Genomic DNA, 14359 nt, shown 5'->3' with positions numbered 1-14359 from the left:
TGTTTTAGGATTAATGGGGTAATTCTTTTACTGTGTGTATAAAAGGCTCAATTTGTTTTATAAGTAAATAGTTCAGTTGGTTTATTCCATTTTGCTTTCATTTCTTTGGCTTAATAAACCTCCACTCTATTGCTACAACAAATTATGCAACATTTCATGTTTCTGTCTTTATGAGAGACCACTGCAGTTACCCAAAAATGAAGCAAAAATATGATCTATCAAGCCATAACATGGACTAGGATCTGACTGGTCAAATAATAACATCAACTGGCATCATCTGTGGGAGGAGAATCATACATTTAGAATTTTCTGACATGGATGTCCGGTTTCCATTGCAAGAGAAGGCAGGAGATCCTGACTTCCATATTGCTCTGTTTGAATGTAAATGCTCCAAATCCAACCCTTTCTTCTTTTTGATGGTGCTGATTAGTTTTGACCCTCTGGGTACTGATTCAGCAAGCATTGAGAGGAGTTCATTTCCGATACCAACACAGTGATAGTTCACACATTACGAGCAGATCCTCTCAACCTTCTCTGTCTCACTGAAAATAATCCATCCGCCTTCATTGCTCCAGCCTCTCATGCTCAGGAATGACCTGGGCAAAAATCTACCACAACCTTTCAATCACAACCTTGATATCCTCCTTGACGTGCAAGGTTCAGAATGATCAAGTTTTCAAACAGTGCTCTTTAGAAATCTTTATAAGAGGGCGACTGTTCATGTGGAGTTTGCACATTCTCCCCATGTCTGCATGGGTTTCCTCCCACAGTCCAAAGGTGCACAGGTTAGGTGAATTGGCCATGGTAAATACCCCTTAGTGGTAGGTGTATTAGTTGGGGGTAAATGTAGGGGAATGGGTCTGGACGGGTTGCTCTTTGGAGGGTTGGTGTGGACTTGTTGGGCTGAAGGGCCTGTTTCCACACTGCAGGGAATCGAATCTAATCTAATCAAATACTGTGGAGTAGATTTAACACAAAGTTAAACTGAGTCTAAAGTAGGAAGGAAATCATACGAGATGGGGATCCAGTGGAAAATGGGATCAAGGGAGAATATGATCCATGATGTTATTGATTAGCAAGCAGTCCGAGGGGGAATCTGGTTTATTCTTGCTTTTATTCTTTATGTTCAAGTTGAACATTAATCTGTGGCATACTCACAGCCAGTTCTTTTACAAACAATGGCGTTTCCTCTCTGTGATCCTTCAGATTTTCACATCCTCGCATTTTACTATGTGCTGAACCTTGGCCAGGCTGAGCTGCCTGAGTACAGTTTGGTGGTGATGCTAGATGACCATCATATAGTCTATTTCGACAGCACCCTGGAGTGGTGTGTACCCAGACAGCAATGGATGGCACAGTCCTTCCCAAAGGATCACTGGATTATGATGACTATCACCATGGCAGGATTACATGGTCTCGTCAAAGGAAACATTGAGATATTTTACCAACAACACCGCGGAGGTTCTGGTAGGTGTTTTCACAACAACGGCGAAATAACAAATTTGTATTGAGACAGTGTCATAGTAATATCCTGAACTGTTACACACTTGATACGTGACGTGGAGTTAGCTGGATGTTGTCACTTTCTGGAATACAGAAGGTATTAGTGCACAGCAAAATCAATGAGGTGGTTCACTTGCTTCTGCTTGCATGTGTTGAGGGAGAAATGAAACCGGCAGAATTTCTGGTCGCTTGTGTGAGCAGCGAGAACCTTGATTTAAATAATCAAAATGATGGCGTTTCTGACAAAGCAACACGCACAGTACTGACCCTCAGGGAGTGAAGCAGTCTTCAGTACTACATGTCAAAACATGCAACACTCATGCAGTACTTTACTGTTGTTCTGAAATTGCACCTTTCCCGAGTACTGTTCAGTTCACAGTGCGGCACTCCCTCAGCACTGACCCTCTGACAGTGCAGCACTCCCTCAGCACTGATCCTCTGACAGTGCAGCACTCCCTCAGCGCTGACCCTCTGACAGTGTAGCATTCCCTCAGTACTGACCCTCTGATAGTGTAGCACTCCCTCAGTACTGATACTCTGACAGTGCAGCACTCCCTCAGCACTGACCCTCTGACAGTGCAGCACTCCCTCAGCACTGATCCTCTGATAGTGTAGCACTCCCTCAGTACTGATACTCTGACAGTGTAGCACTCCCTCAGCACTGATCCTCTGACAGTACAGCACTCCCTCAGCACTGACCCTCTGATAGTGTAGCACTCCCTCAGCACTGACCCTCTGATAGTGCGGCACTCCCTCAGTACTGACCCCCTGACATTGCGGTACTCCCTCAGTACTGACCCCCTGACAGTGCGGCACTCCCTCAGTACTGACCCTCTGACAGTGCGTCACTCCCTCGGTACTGACCCTCTGACAGTGCGACACTCCCTCAGTACTGACCCTCTGAAAGTGCGGTACTCCCTCAGCACTGACCCTCTGACAGTGCAGCACTCCCTCAATACTGATCGTCTGACAGTGCGGTACTCCCTCAGTACTGATCCTCTGACAGTGCAACACTCCCTCAGTATTGACCCTCTCACAGTGTAACATTCCCTCAGTACTGACCCTCTCACAGTGTAACACTCCCTCAGTACTGATGTGTGACCGTGCAGCACTCCCTTAGTACTGACCTTCTGACAGTGCGGTACTCCCTCAGTACTGACCCTCTGACAGTGCGGCACTCCCTCATTGCTAATCTTCCATTGAGCAGTAACCTGAAAAACTAACCCGCTGATGACGCAGTGCTCACAATGCTGCCAGGCTGACATACCACTTTGGTGTGGTGGTAACACCAGCTTAATGTCATTCGAGATTGATGCAATGGTCACAAAAATGCCTTGCCTAGATTTGCGGGTGTTGCAGGAGACCACAATGGTTCATATCACTGGGCACTGCTAACCTTTGAGATTTGCCATTTCCTTTTCTAATACAGGAATTCACAATCGACGAACAGTACATCAGGTTGAGTTAGAGATCAATAATACTTTGTGGTCAGATGTACCTAATTCATAGATCTGTTGGACCAAACAACCTGTTTCATTGTTGTGAATACTAAATCACTACCAGCTATGATAAGAGTCCAGTACCGCAGAACATTTTTAAAAACTTGTTTTTGGGATGGATATTGGCGCTATCAGTATTTATTGCCCATCCTTGTCCATCCATTATTGCCTGGGAGAAGGTGGTAAACCATGTGAATGCAATCTCAGTTGACATCTGTTTTGGAATGTATGAGCTGAGTAAGACCTTTCAGCCTTTCAAACCTAATCCACAACTCGAGTAGGTCCACCACTTGCTCTTGACTGTCTTGACTTTTAGATTAGATTAGATTACTTACAGTGTGGAAACAGGTCCTTCGGCCCAACAAGTCCACACCGACCCGCCGAAGCACAACCCACCCATACCCCGACATTTACCCCTTACCTAACACTACGGGCAATTTAGCATGGCCAATTCACCTGACCCGCACATCTTTGGACTGTGGGAGGAAACCGGAGCGCCCGGAGGAAACCCACGCAGACACGGGGAGAACGTGCAAACTCCACACAGTCAGTCGCCTGAGGCGGGAATTGAACCCGGGTCTCTGGCGCTGTGAGGCAGCAGTACTGACCACTGTGCCACCATGCCGCCCACTTCACTTCCTATTGTTTGATACCCTTACTCATTCCTGATGAAGGGCTTATGCCCGCAATGCCAATACTCCTGCTCTTCAGATGCTGCCTGACCTGCTGTGCTTTTCCAGCACCACACTCGCGACCCTGACTGAACATAATTATTTCAGTCTCAGCATTCGAATATCCAAATGACCTCCAATTAGGAGAAGCCATTTGTGTTTATGGAAACATTTATGTTTCAGGTTAGCTTGCTCCAAACCAACTTCATCTCATCCCTTATTAACATCCCCACTGATTCCTTCCTTCTTCTTGTATTTATCTATTATAATGTACACCGACTCGTTATTTCCCAATTGTCATGAATTTCAGCTTCTAAACCCTAATTGGATTTAACAGAGAGAATTTCAATGAAGGGAAAGAGAGAGCTTCACCCTCAGATGCATCCTTTTCAAGGGAAACTGCATTCTGGTTTCAGTCCTTGGTGATCTGGTTCGAATTTTGATCTGACACCCTTTACCCTTGAGTGTCCCACCAAAGCAAATAGCTACTCTGGAATTACTTGCATGAAGCTATCCACCTTGGCCAATCTTCACCTCTTTCCTCTCCTTTGAGACATTCTGGAAACTAACTTCTTTACAAAATGTGTCCCCAGCATCCCCTGTGGAGTTTAGGTTAGAAAATCTCAATAAATGATGCTCCTGAAGTGTTGAAATGGCTGCAGCAATATAAGCTGTGATTGTATTTAGTTTACAGAACCTTTTTTCACATTGTGAATTGATTTGAACGTTGATATTCTCTCCAGGCCTGTTCTTTGTCCAGGGAATGTGTGGCTGTCAATTGCACAGTGATAATTCCACCGATGGGTTTATAAAGCTGGGGTACAACGGGCAAGACGCATTTGTTTTCGATAAGGATGCAATGAGTTGGATCGCATTCAATCCAGAGTTCCAGGCTTTAGCAGACCGGTTGAATCTCCACAGCTTCATGAATAAATACTTCAAGACTCTGTTGGAAAAGGACTGTGTGAAATGGCTGCAGATATACCTTGAATTTGGACAGGCAGCACTGCAGAGGAGAGGTATGGTTCACGATTAGTGTCTCAGGTGAAAACAGTGACAATGCCTCACATGCAATTCGTCGACCGCCTTTCTCATGCATTTTGTTCATGATAGATGTTTCAACATTTCTCAATATCCAATGATTGAGCCCCCAACTCCTACAATTCTTTGTATACCCTTGAGTTTAGAAGACTGAGAGGGGATATGATTGAGACATATAAGATTATGAAAGGATTGGACACTCTGGCAGCAGGAAACATGTTTCTGCTGATAGGTGAGTGCTGAACCAGAGGACACAGCTTAAGAATACAGGGTAGACCATTTAGGACAGAGATGAGGAGAAACTTCTTCACGCAGAGAGTAGTGGCTGTGTGGAATGCTCTGCCCCAGAGGGCAGTGGAGGCCCAGTCTCTGGATTCATTTAAGAAAGAGTTGGATAGAACTCTCAAAGATAGTGGGATCAAGGGTGATGGAGATAAGGCAGGGAGCGGATACTGATTAGGAATGGTCAGCCATGATCATATTGAATGGTGGTGCAGGCTCGAAGGGCTGAATGGCCTACTCCTGCACCTATTGTCTATTGTCTATTGTATCTGACTTTAACACTTGCCTTACTCTTTCTTGGTAAAGACACAATCCAATTCTGCATTTTTCCTTCAATTCACAATAAAAACTAGCAGAAATCGTGCTCTCATTTGTAATTGGTTTCATCTACAATCTGAAGAGAATGACTTCTTCCACATACTAGTCCCACTGCTAGAATTATTTTGTTGTGTAATTGAATCCAAATGTCACCATCTTCCACAGTGGGATATGAACCTGGGTTCTCTTGGGCATCAGCCTGTAGCTCTGGGTAACTAAGCCAGTAGCATTACTGCTGTGCCCACCTTCTCCTTGTAAGGAAGATGGTAGTGGTTGTTAGGGGTCAGGCATCTCGACTCTAGGACATGTCTGCAGGAGTTCCTCAGGGGAGATAGTTCCCTAACCAGCCTACTCAAGAATGTTATTTATACACCTCTGGAGAGGGAGGGGTGTGTGTGTGGGAGGAGTGGCTGGAAATTTGACCACCTGCCTCAGCAGGAGGGACACTACCACAGCAACACAAGGACCCACCTGTTCGTCTTTCTTTTCATTAAATATTCAGAGGTGTTATTACACACTGATTGCATAGTTGGGACTTGAATCCAGGACCTCTAGGCACACTATCACTGCACCACAAGAGCTCCTTTGTCCCTCTTTGATTTATTTATTTTATTTTATTCAGTTCTACTTTCATCCAGAAATGTTGTTGCACGCAGCTGAACTTAGTTTTCTTTCCCATCTCTATACCATCTGTGAGCCACCAGCTGAAAATCGTCCATTTCCAATTGAGTAATTTACCCGGTAAGCCCATGGAGGGCAATGAGATCTGTCAAAGGAGAGGGATAGATAGTGGAGGGTGGTGGTGAGGCTAAATTAAATTGACATGGAAATGAAAATAAAGCGTTGTAGCCTCTGCAGTGCCCACTTCTCTCATAGGGCATTGAGAGGGTTGTTGGACACTGTGTTCTCTGTCTCTGATGACACCTGGGAGCAGCAGTCAGCACAGATGATCCCTCTGCCCACTGCCTGGACCTGTTTATAGCCATCCCAGCCAGTCCCAGGAGAGGACTTACAAGGGTGTCCCCTGATCTGCCCATGCCATCCCAACCAGGTGCCCAAAGACCACGGGCGTATGCTGCTCCTTTATAGCTCGCCAGTCGTCTTGCTATGTTAGCAATGATGATAATAGGGCTATCGCAGTATAATGTTTGTGTCCCTACATCAAGGCCCTAAGGTTTGGGATCACATCCCACCTGCTCCGAAGGTGTGCATTAAAATCTCTTAACACGTTCTCTAGAAGATATCTCTGATGGCTGCCTTATATATTAGCAATGAAGATAATACTGCCTTTCTATCCTTTTGAAAGCTTAAAAAAAAGGTGGGTGGCAAACATCAACATTTTAATGAAATGAGCGATGTATTATCACAGTCAATTGATTCTTAATGATTCATTATTAGGTGTTGGGCAAGCTTCCAATTTCGGTACCCAGTACACACTTCATACTATGGCGATGAAGGAATGTGATAAGATGGACACTTGGCCCATTTTATGTGCCCTTTCAACCCAATGGCAGCACTGTGGCTCAGTGATTAGCACTGCTGCATCACTGTGCCTGGGACCCGGGTTTAATTCTAGACTTGGCCGACAGTCTGTGCAGAGTTTGCACGTTCTTCCTGTGTCTGCGTGGGTTTCCACCAGATGCTCCGATTTCCTCACCTAAATCAAAGATGTGCAGGTCAGGTGGATTGCCTGTGGTAGTGTCCAGGGATGTGCAGGCTAGATGGAGTAGCCATGGGAAATGCAGGTTCAGATTGATAGGTTTGTTAGGGTGCTCTTTGGAGGGTCGGTGTGAACTCGATGAGCTGAATGTTTTGTTTTCACGCTGTACAAGGTATATTGCATTATTTGATGGAAATACACCTGGCAGGGGCATGTTTAATGTACTGAAAATGTGTTGCTGGAAAAGCGCAGCAGGTCAGGCAGCATCCAAGGAGCAGGAGAGTCGATGTTTCAGACATGAGCCTTTCTTCAGGAATGCATGCCTGAAGGAGGGCTCATGCCCAAAGCGTCGACTCTCCTGCTCCTTGGATGCTGCCTGACCTGCTGCGCTTTTCCAGCAACACATTTTCAGCTCTGATCTCCAGCATCTGCAGTCCTCACTTTCTCCTGCACGTATAATGTAGCCAAGCTTCTGGATGACTACTGTGTCAAGTCACTTCATAATTCTGAAGCCCTTTAGATTGTCCTCTCACCTTCCTCTTTCATGACCTTCATTTGTCAGCATTAGTCCCATGCCTTCATAGAGGCCTGGAAACAGAAAATAGGAAATCAGGAGTTGGCTCCACAATTCAATATAGTCATGGCTGATCACCAGCATCGTACAATGTTCCTGCTTTTGCCTTTTTCCTGAAGAAATATAACTAATGCCTTCTTGAAAACATTCAATGTTTTGACATCAAATGCTTGCTGTGGCAATGAATTTCACAGGCCCACCAATTTCTGAGAGACGTTTCTGCTCACCTCGGTTCTGGATGGCCTACCTGACATCCTTAAACTGCGCCCTGTCCGATCTGAGGTTGTTGATAATTTTAAAGAGAGTTTGTCACAAGTATGCCAGGACTCCAGTGGCAGACTAAGGTGAGGCAATGTCCTAGTGGTATTGTCACTGGATTGCTAATCCAAAGACCAGGCTAGGGACCTAGCTTCAAATCTCACCATTGCAGATGGTGGAACTGGTATTCCTTTTTTAAAAATCGGGAATGATGATGACGGTTGATTGTTGAAAAAAACAATTTGGTTCACTATAACATCCTTTAGGGAAGGAAACTGTCATCCTTACTTGGTCTAACCTACATATGACTCCAGACTTACCACAATGTGGTAGACTCTTAATTGCCCTTGAGGCAATGAGGGATGGGCCATTAATGCTGTGTAGCCAGTGAGGCTCTCACCATGCGAATGTACAAACAGAAAAAAAGTCTGAAAGAAAAGGGGAAGAGCCTGACAATTCTGCTTTGTAAATCCAGAGAGAGGAAAGCAGAGTTTAGGTTGTTGCTTAGCAATCTTTTTGATCAGTGATTTTAGTCTTTGTTTAACTCTCTCAGTCACCCCTGAGGTGTTCATTAGCAGCAGGACTGATGGCGAGCGAGTGCTGAAACTCTCCTGCCTTGTGACAGGCTTTTATCCTGGGGCTATCGAGGTGACGTGGCTAAGGAACGGAGTGGTGGTCCTTGAAGTTGAATCCAGTGATGTGCTCCCCCACCAGGATGAAACGTATCGGGTGACAAAGACAATGGAGGTCAGTCGAGATGATGGGGAGAGGTACTCCTGCCATATTGAGCATGTCAGCCTCATGTGGGAGCTCGATGTACCCTGGGGTAAGTAACAAGTTGAAGGGATGCAGATATCTTCCTCTAGGCCTGGGTTATCAGTCCAATTCAGAGGGGTATTAACTCATCACATCTGTCACGGTCAGTGATACTGAGATTGTTTTCTAAAAGGTGGGAGACCAGTCAAGTTGCATGGTCTTACCAGACCACAGGGTTGCTCTCATTAGTGAGAGAGAGAGAGATAACTGATGAGAAGCAAGGTATTGAATTTTGGGAAAACAAATAAGAATTAGATTAGATTACTTACAGTGTGGAAACAGACCCTTCAGCCCAACAAGTCCACACTGACCCCCCGAAGCGTACCCACCCAGACCCATTCCCCTACACCTAACAATACAGGCAATTTAGCGTGGCCAATTCACCTAATCTGCACATTTTTAGACTGTGGGAGGAAACCGGAGCACCTGGAGGAAACCCACGCAGACATGGGGAGAATGTGTAAACTCCACACAGTCACCTGAGGTGGGAATTGAACCTGGGTCTCTGGCGCTGTGAGGCAGCAGTGCTAACCACTGTGCCACTGTGCCACCCACTAAGGGCAGAATGTATACAGTTAAAAGTAGGGCCTTGGTAGTGCGGTAGCATTGAGAAAGCTAATGGTTCAGGTACATAATTCTTTGAAATTTGCAGTACAGGTAGATAGGGTGGTTAAGAAGGCATGCGTGCCTTTGTTGCTCAGACCTTTTGAGTACAGGAGTTGGGATGTCATGTTGAGGTTGTACAGGGTGTTGGTGAGGCCTCTTCTGAGGTACTGTGTCCAGTTCTGGTCTTGCTGCAACAGGAAGGACATTATTAAGCTGGAGGGGCTTCAGAAAAGATTTACCGAGGTGTTGTTAGGAATGGAGAGTTTGAGTTATAAGGAGAGGCTGGAACCTTTTTCACTGGAGCATAGGAGGTTGTGGGGTGACCTTATGGAGGTTGATAAAATCATGAGGGGTACAGACGAGGTGAATGGCAGGTGTCTTTTCTCTGGGGTGGGGGAGTTTCGAAACGGGGTGCATATTTTTAAGGTGAGAGGAGAAAAATTAAAAAGACATGGTAATTTTTTTTACATAGAGAGTAGTTCATGTGTGAAATGAACTTCCAGAGGAAGTGGTGAATGCTGGTAGAGTTACAACATTTAAAACATGTTTGGATACATACATGAATAAGAAATATTTGGAGAGTTATGGGCCACACACTTGTAGATGGGACAATTAAGTTTGAGATTATCATCAGCATGGACTGTTGAACTGAAGGTGTCTATTTCCATGCTGTATGACTCTATGGGGGTGATTTAACTGGAGGGCCACCATGCCTCCTATGGTGGGAGAAGTTGAGAAGGAGCATCCTTCATGATCACCTCATCTGGTGTGGGGATGGAACCCAGGCTGTTGGCAGCATACTGCTTTGTGAATCAACCATCCAGCCAACTGACCCCCATCAGACCATTAAATGTTAGTATTCAGGAGGTTTTGAATATCTCTATTGGCAGGGAGAAATAGCAATAGGGGTATAGTACTCGAACCTGCATTACTATTCAGTGACTGATCACTGAATATTATTATTGGGCATTTATTTCTTTTGAAATAACTCCACAGGGGCTAGTATGATGGTACCAAGTCATTTATTTACACATGGAGGGGCCTTGACACTGATCCAGCTTCACAGAGCCAGCTCTCTGAGTGAACAGAATCCCTGACACTCCTGTTTATTTTTTTTCTTTTTTTTTTTCCGTAGTGCTTAGTTTTCCCCAGCACCCAAGGTGTGTTTGTGCAGGTGTGAGACAAAGTGAGAGACACAAAGTGCATGAATCTTTATTCAATTTCCCCCACACTCCTGTTTATATCTGTCAGCCAGGGCTCCCTGATTGGACAACATCAACAGCCCCAATCAGGGAACTCGTATTCTATGATGTCCACCTGCCTGACCTCATTCCAGACGTTACATCTTTGGCTGATAAAACTCTGTCAGTGAAATATTTTCAAATGACAAGTTATCATGGCATCAACGGCCTTTCACAGAAGAGACTTCCAAATTTCTGTCAAGCCCAACTGACTGAAGGTAAAGCCATGTTATGCACAGTGCAAGACCAACTTATCCTTCCCTTGGTGTGGTGCCCAAAACTTAATTTGCAGTCTCACCACTTCTTCTCCCAGAGCAAGGTCAGAGTGTGGAATTCCCTTCTCCAGAAGGTAGAAGGTAGCCTTTAATTTCTTTTTCAGGCTGACTTAGATAGATGTTTGGTGGACATGGAAGTAAAGCCTAATGGGGTGCAGACAGGAAAGTAGAAAAGAGATCCCAGCCATGATTTTCCTGAATTGCAGAGCAGACTTGGAGGACCAAGTAACATACTCCTACTCTTATGTCCTACATCTTTATCTCGCTATGACTGATCAGTCCATAGAACAGATATTTGGCCTATTGTGATTGTATTGTTTCTAAATTAATACCAAATTAATTCCACTCCCTTCCTGAAACCTTGTATCAATCCAAAACAAATCCCAGTCTTCTGTTCTCTCCCTGTGACTCTGTCTCAATCCCCAAATATATTCAACTTGTCTGCTCTCTATCCATACCACTGCATTAATTACCATGTCACTGTCACACTGTCTTCCCATAACAAATCCAGTCTCCTGGCTCTGCCAATAACTGTTGCAGGAATTTCCAGGGTCTGGTAGCAGCCCTAGTAGCCTCTGACTCTTTCCTGCAGTGAGTGACCAGACAGGGATCTATAGAATGTGAAAATGGCCTTTATGACCGAGCTTTTGCAAGGGATTCCAGAGTATATACAAAATGGAAATGTTGGAGACCCCAAATCAAAGATCACAGAAGCAGGCATACTTTTGGATTTTGTAACAAGAAATTAGCACGTACTAATTAAGAGGTGTAGTTACAGAAGTTGAATAATTACTTTTGATTAGGTGTACATCATACATAGAGCAGTAGTACAATTAGTCAGTCATTATGTAGGTCTGTCTATCAAATTGTAATGTATGGCTAGTGGAAAGGCACTATGTTATCAGATCAGAGGGCACTGTAGGCTCCAATTTGTCTTTCTATAATGATTCATCTCTGACCTGTGTATATCAATTCCCTTCCCCTGTTTGATCCCTTGGATGTTTTCATGACTTATTTCAAGGCTCAGAGTTTCAAAGAATAAGCAACTTTTGGTTTGACTGTGACATTATCAATATTGTCCTTTTGCTATCATGCAAAAAAAAGTTGGCTCCAAGAACAAATGGTCCCTTGTATTTTTTAACTAACAGTTCTGTCTACTTGTGAGTTTTCTGCTTCTAGATGTTTACGACTGTGCTCCTCAAGTATTCTTCTGCAAGTTAGTTTCTTAAATTATTATGTTTAAAACCTTTCAATAACCCAATGATAATCCCATTAAGTTATTGCCCCATTTTTTTGCCCATAGTTATAAAGTCGTAGAATCATTGAGATGTACAGCAAGAAAACAGACCCTTCGGTCCACCTCATCCATGCCGACTAGATATCCCAACCCAATCTAGTCCCACCTGCCAGCACCCGGCCCATGTCCCTCCAAACCCCTAGTATTCATATATACATCCAGATGCCTTTTAAATGTTGCAATTATACTTGCCTCCACCGCTTCCTCTGCCAGCTCATTCCATATCAGTACCACCCTCTGTGTGAAAAAGTTACCCCTTAGGTCTCTTTTATATCTTTCCCCTTTCACCCCAAACCTTTTGCCCTCTAGTTCTTGACTCCCCCACCCCAGCCTGTACCAAGGCCAACGTTAATCCCACATTCTTGAAAGGTAATACATAAATTCAAATGTTCTTTCTTTAATATGTGATGCTGCAAGTATAGCATTAGTTTGCAGTTCATTGAAGTACACTGTGATTTCATTTCAAAATTATTATTTATTCATGCCATTTTAATGTAAACTGTATGTGTCAGCAGAGCGAATGTCACATGGAGGCATTAAATTGGAAACAGTGATTCGAGCAACAGCTATCTCGCTCACTCTTCTTGTGGTCATCATTGGAATTGGTTTCTGGGGGAAGAGATGGGGTGATCAACCTGACAGTGACAAGCAGGTGCACTCGGAGAGCACCAGAGACTGTCAGAGAGCAGAAGAGCCAAATGGATAACAGCAAACACCATCAGTGACTGGCAGAGACCAGCAGAGGATATCAGATATGATCAGAGAACAACAGAAACCAGCAGCTGGCCAGAATTCACTTCCCACATTTCCCTGAACCACTGGGCCCATGACTGGCATTGATGGGTCTAGAGCTGGGTTCAGTTTCAGTTGCTAAATTTAAAGATTAACGGTTGCAGTGGAACTTTGCATAAAAAGGAACAGAATAAATAAGGTCCATGGAGTCTGCCCTTTCATTGAATGTGATCATGGCTGAACTTTGAGATCAATGTATCTTACCCACCTTGTTTCCATATCCCTTGTTTCCTCTAGTGCCCCATTGACATCCATCTTGACTCCACAGATCAATTGAGTAATTTTGTGAGGAAGAATTTGAAAGATTACCAACTCACTGTGGAGGAATCTATCCTCATCCCATTCTGAAAGAATTGCTGACTTAGTCTAAGTTTGTGACAGACAGCTCTGGACAACCAAACAGCCATCTCCTCAGAGCTCCTTGGAGTCTACACTGTCCAACATTCTATGTTTCACTGAGGTCACCTCTATTTTTCCAAACTTGAGAGTATCAACCTATTCTACTTACATTTGTCTTGCAGAAGAACCATGTCATCCAATGAATATTTGAACCATTATTGGGTTCTAATGTATATGTGTCCTTCCTTAGGTAAAGAGGCCAACACTGTACACAATAGACCAGGTTTGATCTCATCGTAGCTCTACAAAATCACAGCTGGATAACTTCATTCTTATACTCAACTCATTTTTAAACCCTCTCACCTTCCTAAATGGTTTTTATGCTGTGTGTTCATTTTCTGTGATTTTGTTGACTTAAAATGATTTAGTTTATTATTGTCACATGAACCTCACCAGAATGAGAAGTTTTGCATGCAGTGCAGGCAGATCATACCATACAACGTGCATAAGGGTAATAGAACAGGGCGAAGAATACAATGTTAAGGCTGCAGAGAACGTGCATAAAGAGTGAGATCAACATTAAATTTAAAATTTGAGAGATCTATTCAGAAGCCTAATAACAGCAGAGAAGAAGCTGTTTGTGAATCTGTTGGTATCTGATGTATTTAAGCTTTTGTATCTTCTGTGCGACAGAACTGGTTGAAAGAGGTAACCAGGGTGGGAGGAGCCTTTTATTGTGTTGGGCTGTTTTCTTGAGGTAGTGAGACATATAGATGGAGCCAATTGATAGAAGGTCGGCTTGCATGATGTCCTGGGCTGCATTCACTAAACACCTGGTCAGAGCAGATGCCACACCAAGCTGCGATGGATCTGGATAGGATGCTTTCTATTGTGCAACTATTAAAAAAAAGCCTTCATTCACTGGATGTGGTTGTCATTTCTGGCATTTATGACCTGTAACTATTTGCCCACAGGGCAGTTCAGAGCCAACCACACTGCTTTGAGTTTGGAGTCACATTCAAGCCAGACCAGGTAAAGATGGTAGTTTCCTTCCCTAAAGGACATTAGTGAGTAAGATGTATTTTCCCAGCAATTAGCAACATTTTGTGATCAGCATTATATTCTTTCTAGGCTCCATCCCCTGTCCAGACTCTCTGGTTGTGTCCCACTGCCCCCAGACTCCACCT

The 14359-nt window shown here is 44.1% G+C and overlaps 1 protein-coding gene across 1 annotated transcript; it reads left to right on the top strand.

Annotated features, from left to right (window-relative positions):
- The first annotated feature begins 1178 nt into the window (after positions 1 to 1178).
- On the top strand, positions 1179 to 12747 carry LOC132832623 (major histocompatibility complex class I-related gene protein-like). The gene is made up of 4 exons (XM_060850705.1): positions 1179 to 1467; positions 4417 to 4692; positions 8360 to 8632; positions 12557 to 12747. Exons 1-4 carry the CDS (start codon positions 1179 to 1181, stop codon positions 12745 to 12747), a joined length of 1029 nt encoding a protein of 342 aa, XP_060706688.1.
- The last annotated feature ends 1612 nt before the right edge of the window (positions 12748 to 14359 follow it).

This window comes from Hemiscyllium ocellatum, chromosome 35 (assembly GCF_020745735.1).
Source record: "Hemiscyllium ocellatum isolate sHemOce1 chromosome 35, sHemOce1.pat.X.cur, whole genome shotgun sequence".
NCBI lineage: Eukaryota > Metazoa > Chordata > Chondrichthyes > Orectolobiformes > Hemiscylliidae > Hemiscyllium > Hemiscyllium ocellatum.
This window is presented reverse-complemented; position numbering and strand designations above follow the sequence as displayed.